Consider the following 18,574-nt stretch of genomic DNA (forward strand, 5'->3'; position numbering starts at 1 on the left):
CTGTCTTCAGTGCTCGCCAACAACCCCACTCCTCCCGTGTCTGTCGCGCTTCCCAACAGATCCTCAAGGAGGCACAAGAACAGGAAGCTTTGGCCTCGCTATTTGGGGCCCACTCAGGTCTAGATACAGATTCTCAGGCAGAAAAAACGCCCTAGCACTGAAAATCTGGCACCCGCAGACCAATAGCCCCAGCTGGGTCCCAGTAGAAGGACGGTTTTCCAGTTAACACCATTGTATCTAGTGGCCATTGGGCCAACCCTGAAAAAGTTTGTTTCCAGGGGCGGGAACAGCAGGGGACCAATTGGAAGACTTGAAGTAGTGCCAGTGGGCTAATCCTAAAACTCCAGAGACCACTGGTGGCCGTTGAAGGTGGAGAGGAGTGGGAGGGTTTCGCTAGATGGAAGCTCCAAGTCTTCAAAAGAAAAAATCTAAGAAGCATACGCAAGGCCACTGTGACACACAGACAAGACAGATCAGAATCAGCATCCCAGAAAATCTTATTAAAATGCGAATCCTTAAGCTCCAAGCTCTTTAGCTCTCCAGGGCTTCAGGATGTCGGGTGGGGTCCAGAAATCTGAATTTTAAAAATGCTTCCCCAAGAACCTCTCCCTCGAGGCTTGAGACTCTGAGCGGGTCAAGGCTGTTTTAAACAAAGTTGTTCCCCCACCTGCACTGATTACTTTAAAGCTGTTGGGAAGAAGTCCTTACTTAACTCAAGACTCGGGGCTCGTCCCACCCACTCCCCTAGGACCAAGAAGCTATAAGACCGGAAATAGGAGCTCTTCCAAAGCAGCTTGAAGCTAGGTGGAAGACTGGGAGAGTCCCAGCCATTCCCACGTCAGCATCTTTGTGGGCTATAAGAGCGGGCAGCGTGGAGCCTGCCGGGAGATGTAGTACTCAACGCTGCTCCGCGCCTGCGCCCTGAGCAGTTGCCGGTGAGCTTGGGAGAGCCGTGGGCGCAGAGGCGGTGAGTCCCGGAGCGGCCAGAGGGCGTGGCTGTCCCTGGGGCGCGGGCGCGGGTAGCGGGGCTCCTTTCGCAGGCTGGGGCCACACAAACTGGCACATTTCGTATGTGCCCTGGGCGCCAGGCCCCAGGAGCAAGGAGGAGCGGCGGGCCCCTATTCGTTCAGGGACCCCGCCGCCGCTCCCTACGACCCGGCCAGGCCTTGCTGGGAGTCCTCCAGGACTGGGAGTGCCCATCTGGGTGGTCGGACATCGTCATCTAGAAGCTTGGGGGGGACCCCGTCCCTAACACTGGCATCGGATTTTAAACCAGCTTTTAGATTTTGGGGGGACATGTCACGCTTGCTGTTTCCCTAAGTGCCCTCTTTTCTTACATCGCTTTATGGGTAGGCCTGTGAGCGTGGATTCACTGAGGGGAGGTTTGAGAGGGAAAAAAAAAAACACTGTTTCTTAATGAAGTTTTCACTAGGTAGGGCCCAGGAAAGGAAACCTAGAGGGTCACTTCCCTGGTAGACGTGGTGGAAGGTTTTGGGTCAGCCAGGGAAAGGCTAGCCAGCTGTGAGGCTGGAGAAGATTAACAGTGGGTCCACAGCCAAAAGACTGCAGATCCTTGGATGTCCTCCAGCAACGGTTACATGCTTGGGCTCAGGAAACTAGAAGCTTCCTAGGAAGGAGTCTTGACCAGCAATAAATTTCACATGAATCCTTACCTTGTGCCAGGCACGCTGCTATTCACGTTCTGTGCCATTTGGTTCTTGAAGGATATTTTTATGAAGTTGATGCTATCACAATGTACATGTTGCAGGCAGGGGCATTTGGGTGTGAGAATTACACAGCAAATTATGCCTAAATCTGTGGCACAGAAGTATAGGTTACTGTCACGGTAACGGGTGTTACAGAGTCAGTTTGGTTCAGTTGACTGAATGGCAAGAAAATCAGGACTATTTTTTCTTGAATCTCTTTAAAAATCTTAAATAACACAGGTATATACGGAACTGCCTCAGCAAAGGCAGAGAGAGTGGAGATCCATAGTATATCTGCATATGCAGATCCTGAGCCCTGTATAGGCATGTATATGATCAACCCCATGACCTCACAGATTGCAGTAAAAATATCTTGACACTTTTAGTTATTTTGGAAATATTGCATTATCCCTCCTATGTTTCTTTTGAAATATCCCTATAGGAAAAAGAAAAGACTTAGTAGTAGACTAGGGATAGGATTAAAAGCCAGCAGATCAGTGGAAGCTTATAAAAAGGCAGTTACCTTTGTCACTGTAAGATATTAGAGAAGTGCTTTGAGAAATGCTATTTACTGAGCACCTTAAATTTACCTGGCCTAGCTAAGAAAGTGAATGGAATTTTCAATTTCTAGAGGATATGTGGGTGAGCTCTTGAGATTTTTGTAAATGTTTGAAATGTATGTACAGTTGATTGTGTCTATAAATGTTGTTCTGGGAAGTGAGTCCCCAGCTTTTATCTGAGTCGCAAAACCGCCTGAAAGACTGTGAAGTGCTCTTTTAAGTCTTTGTGGGAGAAAGCAAAGCTAAGTAAAGACGGTGAGTATACCATCTTGTAACCATTGCTTTTTCTCCTTTTCATCTTTTCCTGTCTTCAGCTGTAGGTGGCTCCCCCAGATTATTACAGAGAGGAAAAACCTGCAATCTGAGACATAGACCCCAGATAAACTGTAAAATTCTAGAAGAGGTGATGGCTGTGGCCCTGGGTTGTGCAATCCAGGCCTCCTTGAATCAGGGCTCTTTGCTGCAGGAGTATGACACTGACTGTGAAGTCTTCCGACAACGTTTCAGGCAGTTCCAGTACACAGAAGCTGCTGGGCCTCATGAAGCATTCAACAAACTCTGGGAGCTTTGCTGTCAGTGGCTGAAGCCAAAGATGCGTTCTAAGGAACAAATCCTGGAACTGCTTGTGCTAGAGCAATTCCTAACTATTCTGCCCACAGAAATAGAGACCTGGGTGCGGGAACACTGCCCAGACAATAGAGAAAGAGTTGTGTCACTCATTGAAGACTTACAGAGAGAGCTTGAGATACCAGAACCACAGGTGAGAAACAAAATGTGGAGTCTCTGTTCTTAAGGAAACAAAAAGAGCTACCCAGACCATCGGGTCTATATCCATCATTTTGACTCTGATTCCACAGCCCCAAGACTTCTCTAGAGACTTTGCAGTGTTCTCTTCTGCTGGAATCAGCATATGTGTCTGAGGTTTTCCACTGGATCGGACCCCATGCCCTCTTTAGGACACACATATGGGAATGCCCCAGTTACTATTATTAAATGAAATTTGCAGACAGCCTAGCTTAGCTAGAAACACCAATTACAGTACTTTCCTCTGTGGCTTGCTAGCCAGCTCCTGCCATGGTATGATTGATTGTGACTTCTAAGTGTCTAGCGGTTTTTACTTTGTTAATGAATTTCTTTAGAAGGAGGAGAGGATAGGGTAAATGTGCTCCACACATTCTAAACTGTTTACTGTTTGTTTCTTTCCAGAATGATCTGGCTGACACTGAGTCAAGTAGAGTGTAGAGAGAATGCAAAGAAAGGCAACCTAGTTTAGTGTCAACTAATAGGTATTTCTCCAGTGTATGTGTTCTTCACTGCATGGGAAGACATCATGAAGTGGTCCTATGCCAGCACCTCTGCTTTCAATTACTGGGATGGGACAGTCAGGAATTCTGACCAAGGTTCCAGTGCTATGAGTAGTGTTGTCCCTGGTGATGTGATTTTACAAAGTGGCCAAAAAATTTCTTAGTAAAGGGCAATAAATTCTGTGGTTTTCTCTGGTTTGTGCAAAAGTGCTAAAAATAATACACAAAAGTTATTTGGTTTCTACCTTATCGGCAGGATGTGGTTCTTGCTAGATTCTTTTCACCTACATGAAGGTTTGAAGAAGGAGTCCCAAGTTTGGGAGAGTGTAGGAAGAGCTCTGCATTGTAAGTGATGTGCCCATCTCTGGCCCATTAAATTCCAGTAGCAGCTCCTGCCCGCATATTGCCTTGTGTTCAGAACCACCTCTCGCGACTTCCGTTCAGAGAAGGTATAGGTGAGCACAGGGCAAGCTGAACACAGGGCACTCTTCCCAGAAGAAAATAGCAAGAGCTTCTACCTGACACTCGAAAGCTCTGGGGCTTGGGACTGGGGTTCCTAGAGCAGTTGGCTTCACTGCAAGTAGTGGCTTGCATAGGAAGTCACCGAGGTCCCTGCATCCCTAGGGTAGCGTGGGGGAGTAGTTTCCCTTACTTTCCACAGCTTCCAGTTTGGGTGAAAATAGAAGATTTCTTCTTTGGGAGGTCTGGGCATCCCTTGCACATGTTAGGAGTTGCAAACCACTGCTGGCACTTGATCACTCAAATGCACTTACAGTGCAGCTGGATCAGCTGTGAGTGTGAAATGCACACTCCCCACAGAGACTTTGTATGAAGGAAGGAGCAGGTGGAATAACTCACCAGTAATTATTTGTGTTGATTGCTATTGAAACCCTGGTACTTTATATATGTTGTAAGAAGCACATCCTGGTACAGTCAACTCTCCTGTTTTTGTTGGTTTAGTTGGTTGGTTGGTGTTTTTAATGCATTGCCTCCTGGAACTCCTGGAGACTTTAAAGCTACATGTGTGGCTCATGGTACAGTTGGTGAGGAATGGCTGACTTAGAAAGTGGTAAACTGGCTTTACTTCCGGTGGAGTCTAGACTTTGGAGTGATGTTGTTGGCCTCTCTCTCAGATTGATATGGATGACATGCTCTTGGAAGAACTGGCACCAGTTGGAACAGTGCCCATGCCACCCAACTTGCACCTGGAGGCACCGGCACTCCAAGTAATGGAACCTGTCCAGGAGCCCCCAGTGCCAGAGGCCTGGATTACACAAGCAGGGCCACAGGATCTAAACTACAGTGCTGATGGTGAATGTCAATCCTTTCTGGACCCGGGTAAGGCAAGGGTTTTATTTTAGTTCTGGGTTTCTGTTTGACAGCTAAAGAACTTTGAGGTTTCAGGTTGAGTTAGAAATATGCATCCCCCAATGGCACTGGACCACTGACATAAAGAAGTGGAGGGCTGAGAACAGGAGGAGGGAATCTCTTTCTAGGAATGACAGGGAGTGAGGCACATTGGATAGAATGTCCTTGGGAGCTGGCTGTAGTGATGGCCTTGCCCAAGGGGCTTTTCACCAAGAATGTTATTTGGGAAAACCTCTTGTGGGAGTTCAGATCCTCTGGTGAGGACAGTTGTCCACCAAATTTTGAGCCTGCAAGGTGAGATCCAAAGGTGAGATCCAAAGGTGAGATCCAGTTGCTTTTATGTTCTATAAAGCCCCATTGGAGTAGAGTACTTTGCAACATTTCTCTTCAGATCCTTAAAAGGATGCAGTCATTCATAAGAGGTAAAAAAAAAATGTCAATTTCTCCGGGCAGTGGTGGTGCATGCCTTTATTCCCAGCACTTGGGAGGCAGAGATAGGCAGATCTCGTGAGTTTGAGGCCAGCCTGGTCTACAGAGTGAGTTCCAAGACAGTCAGGGCTACACAGGAATGGGCTTGCTGAGCAAGCAGTGCAGATGGAGAGGGGGAGGAGTACGAGCAGAAGCAGCAGCGCTCTGGGGCCCAAAGAACACCTGCGTTTGCACTGGGAGGGGCCGACAGAAGCAGACGAGCCAAGGTGCTAATCGTGGAGAGGAAAAGGCAATTCCACAAATATTAGTGTATGTGAAACATAGGACTTGTCATTGACTGACTGGTTATTGGGTAATGAACAAGAAATAATGACCTGGGTAGATGGCAGTATCACTCACTGGCATAGAGAACTCAGAGGAAGACTGGTTTTCATAGGTCAAGATAAGCTTAAGGTATGACCACACCAGGCCAGAATGTTTTTAAATGATGGTAAGAAAGAAAAATAATCCTAAAGTCCATAGTTATACATATTGGTTGAAGCAGTACTATATAATATTATCATTTATATTATAGTGTTCATATTGCTTTCATTTCAGATTCTGTTAAGAAGTTTAATTTAGCCAGGCGTTGGTGGTGCATGCCTTTAATCCCAGCACTCGGGAGGCAGAGGCAGGTGGATCTCTGTGAGTTTGAGGCCAGCCTGGTCTACAAAGAGAGTTCCAGGACAGCCAGAGCTACACAGAGAAACCCTGTCTCAAAAAAAACAAAATAAAGAAAACCCAGAGTTTCCTTTTTTTTTCATGTATGTACACAATTAATTTTAGAACTTAGCCATCCTACTCAGTTATAAATCTGTATATTCATTCTGTTTTTGCATGTGATTTCTTTCTTGTCTCAATATTGCAGGTACATAATCATAGAGCAGTAGTATTACTATTACTGTTCATATTCATTTTCATACTTTCTAAAGCACATTCACATTCAGACATTCAGTGTATTTTTAAAAATAAGTATAATAATGAGTCAAGTAAAAAGTAAAAATTGGAAGAAATTATCCTATTTAAAATGATATAAAATGATGCAAGACTTATTGTCACATTATTTATTTAAGTTACTTAAAGTTTTATTTTTTAAAAATAAAAGCATCTTAATATTTTGCATGATATCATATTGGAGATTGAGTGAAAAATCATAAGATAATGGTTAATGGGGGAAAAATGTAAAAGTCATACACAAAATCCATTGAGTTTATCTGAAAGTCTGGACCATATCCCCTGTCAGTAAAAACTGAAGTTTATATATATATATATATTACATATGTCCTCCCAAATATATACAGATTAGTCATTTAATTATAGTCATTTAACTATTGCCACATTTGTTAATTGCAAAATTAAGAAAAGAACTTAAATGGAAACTGCAAATAGATCTAACAAGGACAAAATCTTTAAGAATCCCCTCATTGCCGGATGGTGGGTGGCAATGCCTTCAATCCCAGAACTTGAGAGGCAGAGGCAGGTGGATCTCTCTGAGTTCAAGGCCAGCCTGGTCTATAAATTGAGGTCTAGGACAGCCAGGACTGTTACACAGAGAAACCCTGTCTCGAGAAACCAAAAGAAAAAGGAAGAAAAAATCCCCTCATTTGGGGCTGGAGAGATGGCTGAGGGCTTAAGAGCTTACTGCTCTTGCAGAAAACCCAGGTTTGATTCCCAGCACCCACATAGTGGCTCACAACTCTGTGTAACTCTAGTTCCATGGGATCCAGCACCCTCTTCTAGCCTCCACAGGTTCTTGCACACATGTGGTACACATTCATACACTCAGGTGTACACATAAACTAAATATTAAAAAAATAAATAAACAGTTCCCGCCAGGCGGTGGTAGCACATGCCTTTAATCCCCGCACTCAGGAGGCAGAGCCAGGCGGATCTCTGTGAGCTCCAGGACAGGCACCAAAACAACATGGAGAAACCCTGTCTCAAAAAAAAAAAAATGAAAAAACAGTTCCCTCACTTAACTTTATGCCTGACACCCTAGAACTTTGGGAGATTGTAGACTTTCTTCAATCAGAAAGAAAAAGGGTAAGGGGATACTAGGCCTGAAAGCTTAACTGTGTCATATAAATTCGAACTTAGAAAATGTGGAGTTCAAATTAGTGCCTCAGAACTAGAACACATTTTCAATTGCCTAAGCTCTGGATTTTTCGACTCAGTTGATGAGATTTCACTTTGAGTACATGAAAGATGTCAAAGAACACACCCTTTTGGTGTGCTGAATGATAAGAGAGATGAACATTTAAAGTAAAATGTAAATATATGTCATCTGTAAAGCATCAGAAGATTCTTTTTTCTTTTGTTTTATTTTGTTTTGTTTTTTGAGACAGGGTTTCTCTGTGTAGCAGCTCTGGCTGTCCTGGAACTCACTCTGTAGACCAGGCTGGCCTCGAACTCACAGAGATTCACCTGCCTCTGACTCCCAAGCATGTGCCACCACCACCCGGATTAATTTTTTTTTTTAATACGTGTATGTGAGTGCAGGTTCCCATGGAGGCCGAAGGAGGGTATTGGTTTCCCTGAAGCTGGAGTTACAGATGGTTGTAGACCCCTCCTGTGGGTGCTGGGAAATGAACCCAGGTCCTCTGCAAGAACTGTGCATGCTCTTAACCGCTGAGCCATCTCTCTAGCCTGAGAAGATTTTTTAATTAAAATAAGTTTATATTTATTTATTTTGTATGTGTATATGTGTTCATGTACATTCATGTGTGAATATCAGAAGAGAATTTGCAGGAGTCAATTTTCTCCTACCATGTGAGTTCCTAGTGTCAAACTTAGATCTTCATACTTGTAGGCAAACAGTCTTACCTGATGAGCCATCTCACTAGCTGAGAAGGTTATTGTAACTTAAACTTCTTCAGAATTTCCTGCCATATTAAATGCTAATGTAAGTCATATCTAACGCCCAGTATAGTAAGGACACCTCCTAGAGCAGCCTTTGTGACATGATCTTTGCTAAGTGGAGCTTAGTAAAACACTGAACACTGGATGAGAACATTATTGAAGTACCTTTCTTAACCTCCAATTTTTTATCCTTTATATCACACTCCACTATATCATTTCTTTTGCACCATATTCCACAATTAGAAATCACCTCTGAAGTTTAGCAGCTTAAAGGAGAAAATGAAAAGAGGGGATGCTTTAAAAAAAAAAACCAATTTCTATGAGCCAGGAATTTCCAGAAGGTTTACAGTGTTTTTTCTGGCTCAGTCTCTGCAAGCTAGCAGAACCCTCGCTTCCTTGCTAAGGGAAGGGGACTTCTCCATATGCATGTCCTCAGGACAGGCAGCAGGCTCCTCTCATAGCAGCTGATCGAAAAGAAAGCAATACATGTGCCACGATGTTGTTGGTAACCCAGTCACACACTATCACTTCTGCAATATTCTCATTAGAACAAAGTCACAGATCCAACCCACACTTAAAGGGGAAAGACTGTAAATAATTCAAGGGCTTATTTTAAAACAGCCGTTTACCCATTTTTTCTTGCATCTAAAAATTGGATCCATTTTCAACAATGATTTAATAGTGAGGGTGGGCACCATTTACTTGTGCGTAGTTATCTAGATGTCACCGTGTGCTTTCATGGAAAGCCTAAAAGTAAAAAGCCTGTTCATTTTGCATTGAATGTCCTTAGGACTTTCCTATCAGTCCTTACGGACTGATATTGTTGGACATCTGTTCTTAAGAAAGGACCACATTTACGTTGTGTTGATTATTGTTGTTTTTACTAAGTTTTAGAGTCAGTTGGCTCACTAAGGGGGATTGTGTCAAGTCTGAAGACAGGTTGGAGAGTGCTGCTCTATTAATGATACTGCATTTTGTGATGCCTGAACCAGAGATGTGATTCTATTTACTTGGACTTTCTCAGGTGTTTTCAACAGTGTTTTATAGTTTTCAAAGTATAAATTTTACACTGAGGTTATTAAATTTGTTCTTAAATTATTTTAGTCTTATTAATGTTATCATGAATGGAATTATCTCATTCAGTACATTTTGGATTGTCCTTTGAAAGTAGATAGAATTACTGTTGATTTTTGTGTATTGACCATGTAGCCTACAAACATACTTACCTTGTTTATCATGATAGACTCTTTAGGGTTTCATATATATATAAAATGATGTCACCTATGAACGGCAATAGTTATCTTTTGATTGTGTAGTTTCCCTTTAGAGCAGTATTAAACAGAAGTAGTGAAAGTACACCCTTGTCTTGTTCCATGTCTCAGGAGAATTTTATTTGCTCTTTCATCATTACTTTGATATTATCTGTGGGTCTTTCATAGATAGCATAGATCAAGTTGAGGAGATAATCTTTCTGTTCCTACTTTAAGTGGTTTTTATTAATTTGGATAGCAATATTTTGGGATATATCTTATTAATAAATTGTTTTTTTACTCACTATAAAATGAGACCCTTTATAAATAGTAACTTTTGGTTTTAATATCTGAGTTGTCTAGCTGTCTTATGAATAATATTTATACAATATATCCTTTTCCATCTTGGAGGCAGAAGCAGGCAGATCTCTGTGAGTTAAAGGCCAGCCTGGTCTACAGAGAAAGTTCTAGGCCAGCCAGGTCTACATAGTGAGACCCTGTTTCAAAAAACAAATGAAAACCAAACAAATAGCAACACAAAACTCCAGTCTGAACTTTACTTTCTTTCCACTGAACTGTTTAGTCCACTCAGATTTAGCCTGATTCGGATATAGTTAGAATTATATGTGCCATTTTACTTCGTCTTCTATATATCTCAGAACTCTTTTGCTCTTCTCTCTCACACACTGCTTTCTTTTCTGTTAAGTGAATATTTATAGTGTAGCATTTTACTTGCTTTAATGAATTTTCACAATTTCTAAGTTAATTCTTAAGTAGATGATTACAGTTTACCATTTATGCTCTAACTTATCATCAGTTCAGAGTTATATTAACAATGTCATTAAAATACAGAAACATTAGTCCTATATAGGTCTGTATTCTTTACTTCTGTATTATAATTATATTATTATATCAAACATGGTAGAAGCCCCATAATACATTGCTATAATTATTACTACACATAGTTTTAAGGATTTTAAAAGAAACAAAAGGGATAAAGGAAAGCAAATACATTACAGCTTTTGTTTTTTAACATTATTTAATCATTTATGGTTTTCTTCATTTCTTTAGGTGGATTTGAGCAGGCAACTCTAGTCATGTCTTAACCATGTACAGATTTTTCTCTCACCTGCCTCATCTATGCTGTTATTGACAAATATATTGCCTTTCTACATGACATAGGACTTGTTTTCTTAAATGTTTTGAGGCAAAAGAAGCAGACCTTTTGACTTAGAATTATATGCTGCTTCCATTTGTGCTTTTTTTCCATGTAGCTTCAAGTTACTGTCTCAGAGTCTCTCACTTTCAGACCCAGGGACTACACTTACTATTTTCAACATTGCATAACTGTTTTCAGGCAAGTCAGCTAGCAATGAATTCTGTTTTCTCAGGGATATCTTTTTTGCATATTCATTTCTGAAAGACAGATTTGTTGAATATAGGATTCTTTTTTCCTTTCTTCCTTCCTTTCTTTCTTTCTATTTATTTATATCTTCTGTGCATTGATAGTTTGTCTACATTTCTGTCTGTGTGAGGGTGTCAGATCCCCCTGGAACTAGGATTACAGACAGTTGTAGGTGCTGGGAATTGAACCCAGGTCTTCTGGAAGAGCAGCCAGTGCTCTTAACCTCTGAGCCATCTCTGCAGCTCGAATGTAGGATTCTTAGTTAATAGTTTCCATTTTTCTCTAACACTTTAACTATGTCGCCCCACTGCATTTCAGCCTCCCTGGCTTCTAATGAGAACTCAGTTTCATCTCAAACTAAATTGGTATCATTAAATCTCTAACTAATTTGGAGTTTTATGTCTTAGTAAATTGCTACTAACTTTAAAACTTTTATTACATTCATTTACGTGTGTGTGTGTGTGTGTGTGTGTGTGTGTGTGTGTGTGTGTGTGTAAATTCCTGGGCCTACCACATGTATTCCAGGAATTGAATTTAAGTCAGCAAGCTTGGCAGCAGGAGCCTTTGCCTGCTGAGCCCTTAGACTAGCCCCTCTACTAACTTTAATCGAATCAGATTGAATCTCGAATCTCTACCTAAATAGTTCACTTGTAATTGATGGGTTTTTTTTTTTGTTTGATTGTTTGTTTGTTTTTTTTGTTTTTTGTTTTTTGTTTTTTTTTTTAGTATTTCCTCTGCTGCCGTACAGAAATACCTGTCATTTCAGAGTGACCATGAAGAAGTTCTGTCAGATTAACTACTTTATAATACTTAGCTTACAAGGGGGAAGAAATCAGCAAAATTACCCAGTCATTAATTTAACAAAGAATTAAATAACAATAATGACTTTGTTGTGTGACAAGACTTTTCCTGGGGAGGTGCTACACACAGGTCTACTCACCTCAGACAGGGAGCCCATGACAGACTAAACTACAGATACCATAAAGTGAAACTTGGTGATCCAATGATTATTATAGGGTCACTTACAGGAGCAGAAAAGACTCAAAGACAGCTGCATCACCAAAGTCCACCCCAGCACAATGACAGCTCACACAGCTGGAACCTGGAGCACACTGCACACTGCACATGGCAGGCATCTCAACAGGTTGGAGAGTCTCCTTTCCCGGTGCCTCAGTTGGTCTAAACCACTTCCAGGCAGCTCTGCTGGCTTCTGCTTCTTCCAGGCAGCTGGTCTCCTCTCAAAGTCTTCTTGGCAGATCGACTCATCTGAGAATCTTCTTTGTAGCTTGGCTTGTTTACTCCTGGGAAGAAGGGGACCTAGTGAATCTGATCAGTTTCAGGGACTTCCTGGAGCTGTCTTGAGTTGTTTGCCTTCTGTCTTAAAGGCTTCCCTGCAGAATGAAATGTCCAATTATAGTGGAAACTGTTATATAACAGCTACACATTTGAGTTAAAGTTATTACAGTATATTATCTAAAATGTCATATCCTTAAAAAATATAAGCTATGCATTTGGCCAGAAAATATGCACATACTGGAATGTAGAATGTAGTCCAGGCTGACCTGGAACTTACTATGTAGCACATATTGGCTTCTATCAGATGGCAGTCTTCCTGCCTCAGACTCCCAGGTGCTGCAATTACAGTCATGAGCCACCACACTTGGTTGGTCATACTTTTGAAAGTATCTGTTCAGTTCACTTGTCCATTTACTGATTGCATTACTTATTCTTTGGCTCGCTCGCTCGCTCGCTTGCTCGCTCGCTTTCTTTCTTTCTTTCTTTTTTTCTTTCTTTCTTTCTTTTGTTCTTTATATATACGCTGGACAGTAACCCTCTCAGATGAATAGCAACGATTTCTTTTTACACATTCTCTAAGCTATTTCACTACTTTGTCAATTGTTTCCATTACTGTTCACAAGGTTTTTTTCACCAGATTGTTAGAGCTCGGCCAAGGAGGTGATGCTATGGTGGCACAGATGTCGTCGCCCGCATTTCACACACTCACTTTCTTACCTCACATGAGACTGTGGAGTCTAAAGGGGGCATAGTAAGGGTTCCTAGAACTCAGGCTTCTTGCCTAAGGTTGATAACAGCAACCAAAGTAGATCCGGCTTCTGCCTTTCAGAGCAGATTGTAATGCCAGGCTTTGTGACCTCCCTCTGGCGTCAGCATCTCCTGGCCTGGGGCCCAGTTCTGCTGGTTAACTGTGGAAAGACCTTACTTTTAAGGTAGAGAAATGTGCCAACAAATAACAGCCAACTTGTCATCCGAAGTTTTTTTTTTTTTTTTGAGCTGAGGCTCGAACCCAGGGCCTTGCACTTGCTAAGCAAGCGCTCTACCACTGAGCTAAATCCCCAACCCTTCTTTTTTTTAAATAATTTATTTATTTTTATTTTATGTGCATTAGTGTTTTGCCTGCCTATATGTCTGTATGAGGGTATCAGGTCCCCTAGAACTGGAGTTACAGACAGTTGTGAGCTGCCATGTGGGTGCTGGGAATCAATGGGATACCACTGGCTAATTCTTACTATTGTTTTCCAAGATATTGGAGTTCTTTTCAGAAAGGTTTACTGATAAGTGTACCAGGATATGTTTACCATGTTTTCTTCTAGTAGTTTAAAAGTATCAGATCTAACATTAAGGTCTTTGATCTTTTCTTTCTTTTTGTTGAGACAGTGTTTCTTTGTGTAGTCCTAGCTCTCCTGGAACCCTGTGATTAAATGCATATGACACCACTGCCTGGCTTCTTTGATCCACTTTAAATTAATTTTTAATAGGACTAGAGGTAGGAATAAAGTCTTAATTAGTTATGTGTGGAAGCTGGGCGGTGGTGGCGCACGCCTTTAATCCTAGCACTTGGGAGGCAGAGGTAGGTGGATCTCTGTGAGTTCGAGGCCAGCCTGGACTACAAAGCGAGACCCAGGACAGCCAGGGCTGTTAAACAGAGAAACCCTGTCTTGAAAAACAAACAAAATGAAGAAGTAGCATTTACGTGTGGATATTCTGTTTTCCAGGTACCATTTGTTGAAGAGACTCTTTTTTTCCTCCAAGATGTATTTTAGGCGGCTTTGTCTGTTGGAGTCAGGTATTATGAGACCTCCAGCATTCTCCTTTTTATTCAGGACTGCTTTCACTATTTGTATCTTCTGTGCTTCTATGAACTTTAGGGCTGATTTCTAGTTCAGTGAAGAATGTAATTTGGATTTTGAACATTACACTTAACCAGCAGGCCACTTTGGCTAACAGTGGCAATTTTACAATTTTACTTCTGCTAATTTATGAACATGGGAAGTTTCTCAGTCTTCTAGTATATTCCTCAATTTCTTTCATACATGTTTTGTAGGTTTCATTATAGAGGAATTTTGCTTCATTGATTAGGTTTATTCCTAGGTACTTAAAAATATTTTATTTTGGTTGTGAGCCTAGCCTTTAATGGCTAAGCCATCTCCGCACACGCATTTAATGACAGCACTTGGGAGGCAGAGCCAGAGTTCAAGGCCAGCCTGGTCTACAAAACTACACAGAGAAACCCTGTCTCAAAAAAAAAAAAAAAAAGAAATTTATTTTTAGTTGCGTGTGCATTGGGGTACAAGAATACAAGTGCCTGCAGAGGCCAGAAGAAGGCATCAGATCCCCCAGATCTGGTGTTACAAATGGCTGATGTCTTCTTCTGATGTTAAGTGCAGAGAAGTACTGCTTAAGCCATTTCTCCAGCCCCTCTTCCCAGTCATTTTTGATGGTATATTAGATGACATTGTTTTTCTGATTTCCTTCTCAAGGTCAGTACTGTTTTATTTTTAAAAAGCTACTGGATCTTCTCTGTTGTTTTGTATCTTGCCAGGTCTTAGATTCTTGTGTCTTTAGGGTCTTAAATATAAGAATGTATCTGCAAAGAGAGATAATCTGGCTTCATCCTTTTCTGTTGGTTTCACTTTTCTTTCTTTGTCTTGCCTTGTTACTCTGGTTAAGATTTCCAGTGCTATATTTTAGGAGTAGTGAGAAAGGACATAGCCTAGAGCTTTCAGTGGGTTTGGTTATGTCTTTTCCAGCAGCCAGATGATTGGCTGTCTAGTCCAACACTTCCTAGATAAGTTTGTGGGTTTTACTGTGGGTTTCTGGAGATAAAAAAAAAAAATGTAGGTATCTTTGAATCCTGAAGCAGTTCAGATAAGACCTTAAGATGGCTTTCTTAATATGGTGGGAAGTAGGGTAAACTTCCGCCAGTGCCCGTGTGCTGTGCAAATTCCATGTTGCATGTCCAGGCTGTACTTTTGCATGCTAGTGAAGACTGCATTCTCTGGGTTTCTCCTTCCTTTGTTCCAGCCTGCACTCTCTGCTGTGCTATTACCATGTGTAGGGTGCTCTTTCTTTGTGGTCCTCTGTTCTACTCTCCAGAAGGGTCTGCGTTTTCTCATTTCTCTGTCTTTTCACAGCTAACACCAGCTACCTCCAAGGCTAGTTAGCTCCTTTCTGGCTGTTTCAATCCTGTCCCCAGGAGAACTGGGCAGTTGTTAGGTGGGTATAATCTGCCATCGTGAAGTGTTCTCTGAATCAGTAGTTTATATATCAGCTTGTAATCTCTTCCACGTTTTAGTTTGTGCCCTTTATTTTCTCACAGCACCTTTCCTTGGAGCTGTGACCCTCAGCATTTTTATCTATCCCATACAGTCCCCTCTTCTCATCTTAACTTTGAGATCCAAACAAAAACCGAATAGTGAATTTTGAAGTATATTTTTCTTCTTTTTGAGGCAGAGTCACACGTTGTAGCCAAGGTTGGCCTGGAACTTGCAATTCTTCTATCTCAGCCTAGAATTACAGCATGCACCATCACACCCAGCACAGAAATCCATTTGAGTTCTATCATTCATTTCTTAGTCTTAAAATTGAAACATATGGTCTTTTCTTGATACAACAAACAAGGAATTTCGATCCATTTCTCATGTCATAATCTAAAATACAAAATTTCCTTTGGATTAGTATTTACTTGTGTGTGCCATTTTAATAATTCTAACACTTAACCATCAGCCCACTTGTTAGCTTGTTTCCTACTATTGTTAGATCATTTCCATAGCAAATGTTACAGTAGAGCAGTATGTGTGATCAGCAATGAGGAGGAAGAAAAAGAGGCAGGAAAAATAGGATGCCAATGAAGGCCAAATATGCGGGAGAGCAAGTAGTACTTAAGATGTTAGACAGAAACACTACCTAGCAGTTCATTTGAGTTATTTATTTTTTAAATGCCCTTTCTAGACTCCTGCTGACACATTAAAACTACTTTTTGCTGCTGCCAATTAAGTTCAATAAAATGGAAATGTTTCTGTGAAGGTATCAAGTGAACTTATTCCAGTAAACAATTTCCTAACACCTAAGTTTACACCACTCTTCTCTGACATGTATGTTTAGACCACTGTTTTTTGACACGTATGTTTAGACTGCTCTTCTCTGACACGTATGTTTAGACTGTTCTTCTTTAAGCACTCAAAAGCAGTAATTGCCAGTTTTCACTATACCAACATTTTATAAAGATTTACTCCATATTTTAGCTCTAGCATAAATAAATGTATTATCAAAATAAATACATAACTAACATAATGCATTGCTTTTAGAGCACGATTCATTCACCTGAAAGCACAAAAGAATGGCCTTCTCAATTGTTGTTTTGTTCTTATCTTTAAAAAAGACTCTTACAAGTGACTCCCGATGAAGGAACAGTAACTGGGGAGAAAATGGGTATTAAGACACCACGTATCCATGCACTCAGCCTGTATTCCAGAAAAACCTTTGATGAACCACACTGTCATGCTTCTCCCTTTTTGCTTCTATGACCAGGTTATCAGTTGCCAAAGCTTGACATGAACTTCCCCTTGGATCATAGAGAAGAGCCATGGGTAAAAGAATTGGAGGATCCCAAAGAAATGAAACAGTTACTTGATTCCAAGATTGGTAAGTAATGGTTCCTTTACAGTCTCAGGAAGAAGGGAATCAGCATTAATCAGGGTAAAGAACCTGGAGGTGTGTCTAGGCATTTTTACATTCACTATTGACTTTCCTTCACTTTTTCCTTTTTCCGAACACAATGAAACCTTCAGTTTCTATTTCTTCTCAGGTTTTGAGATGGGAATAGAAAATGAAGAAGATACTTCAAAAGAGAAAAAAATGGAAAATATGTACCCATTTGTTGTAACTTTAGAAGGGAATGCTCTCCATGGTCCCATTCTGCAAAAAGACTATGTACAATTAGAAAATCAGTGGGAGCCACCCCCAGAGGAGTTACAGACAGATTTAACAAAACTTGTAGATCCTCAGAACCCCATTCTAGGAGAAACACCTGAGAGCTCCAACTTGGAAGAACCTCTCAACCCGAAGCCTCCAAAGAAAAAGAGTCCTGGAGAGAGACCTCACCGCTGTCCTCAGTGTGGAAAATGTTTTGCTCGGAAGTCACAGCTTACTGGGCACCAGAGAATTCATTCAGGAGAGGAACCTCACAAATGCCCTGAATGCGGAAAAAGGTTCCTGCGTAGCTCTGACCTCTATAGACATCAGCGACTTCACACAGGAGAGAGGCCCTATGAATGTGGTGTGTGTAAAAAGCGATTTACTCGGCGCTCACACCTTATTGGGCACCAGAGAACCCATTCTGAAGAAGAAACATATAAATGTCTTGAGTGTGGAAAAAGCTTTTGTCATGGATCAAGTCTTAAAAGACATCTGAAAACTCATACAGGTGAAAAACCTCATAGATGTCATAATTGTGGGAAAAGTTTCAGTCGCCTGACAGCACTTACTTTGCACCAGAGAACACACACAGAAGAGAGACCTTTTAAATGTAGTTATTGTGGGAAAAGCTTTAGACAGAGACCAAGCCTTGTAATTCATTTAAGAATCCACACAGGGGAAAAGCCATACAAGTGTACTCATTGTTCTAAAAGCTTCAGGCAGAGAGCAGGCCTTATCATGCACCAGGTCACACACTTCAGAGGACTTCTTTAAGAACTGTTAAGGGGAGCAGGTCCTATGACAGGTTAACATGGGAGCCTGCACTAGCTGTCCGTCTTAGAAGTACAGCTTTGAGGGGTGCTATTTTTAAAAACCATCTTTCAAGGTATAGGAGTTCTACAGTGTCTACCTATCCTTAACAGTTTTTCTGAATTTAATACCTTCTGTCTTTTTCTGTTGTTTAATTGCAATGGAAATTATTGGTTCCAAGGCAACCATATGATAAGCATAAGCACAAAGCATATAAACGGTGGCAATCGTTTATAGGTAGGACCAATATAATGGATGAATGAATAACAGTGTCTGCTCTAGCACTACCACACTTGTTCTCCCCTATAATTATTAAAGGCGACTATATGAAAGCAGCCATTTAGATAGACATGCTTCATGTGGCAAGAAATGAGGGAGTGAATTTTGACAAACAATAAAAACGTTTCAGGAGGATTAGGAGAAAGAGGATGTCATTGGCCTAAGGAACAGGCTTGTTTCCATTTACAGTTTTATGCTTAGAGTTGTGATGTTATGTTTGGACTTTTGTGACATTCGCTGCCCTGCTTAGTTGGCTGTCTGTGAGTGATGGTGGTTACAGTGGAGTACTATGCTTCTAACTGTCTCTAGCAGAAATAACTTGCAGTTGAAGTTGTACAAGTAGAATCTA

At 41.2% G+C, this 18,574-nt stretch overlaps 1 protein-coding gene across 1 annotated transcript; it reads left to right on the forward strand.

Moving 5' to 3' along the window:
* The first annotated feature begins 744 nt into the window (after positions 1-744).
* Znf449 (zinc finger protein 449) lies at positions 745-18,524 on the forward strand. Its single transcript, XM_059250992.1, has 5 exons — positions 745-967; positions 2,581-3,026; positions 4,704-4,908; positions 16,750-16,863; positions 17,027-18,524. Exons 2-5 carry the CDS (start codon positions 2,673-2,675, stop codon positions 17,908-17,910), a joined length of 1,557 nt encoding a protein of 518 aa, XP_059106975.1. The 5' UTR covers positions 745-967; positions 2,581-2,672; the 3' UTR covers positions 17,911-18,524.
* The last annotated feature ends 50 nt before the right edge of the window (positions 18,525-18,574 follow it).

Source organism: Peromyscus eremicus, chromosome X, assembly GCF_949786415.1.
Source record: "Peromyscus eremicus chromosome X, PerEre_H2_v1, whole genome shotgun sequence".
In the NCBI taxonomy this organism is placed as follows: domain Eukaryota; kingdom Metazoa; phylum Chordata; class Mammalia; order Rodentia; family Cricetidae; genus Peromyscus; species Peromyscus eremicus.

Bases quoted from the DNA above. Each gene is read 5' to 3' on its own strand.
- Znf449 (XM_059250992.1), top strand. From the start codon at position 2,673: ATGGCTGTGGCCCTGGGTTGTGCAATCCAGGCCTCCTTGAATCAGGGC. The intron at 3,027-4,703 runs GTGAGAAACAAA...CCTCTCTCTCAG, and splicing joins TTGAGATACCAGAACCACAG to ATTGATATGGATGACATGCT. The intron at 4,909-16,749 runs GTAAGGCAAGGG...TTCTATGACCAG, and splicing joins TCAATCCTTTCTGGACCCGG to GTTATCAGTTGCCAAAGCTT.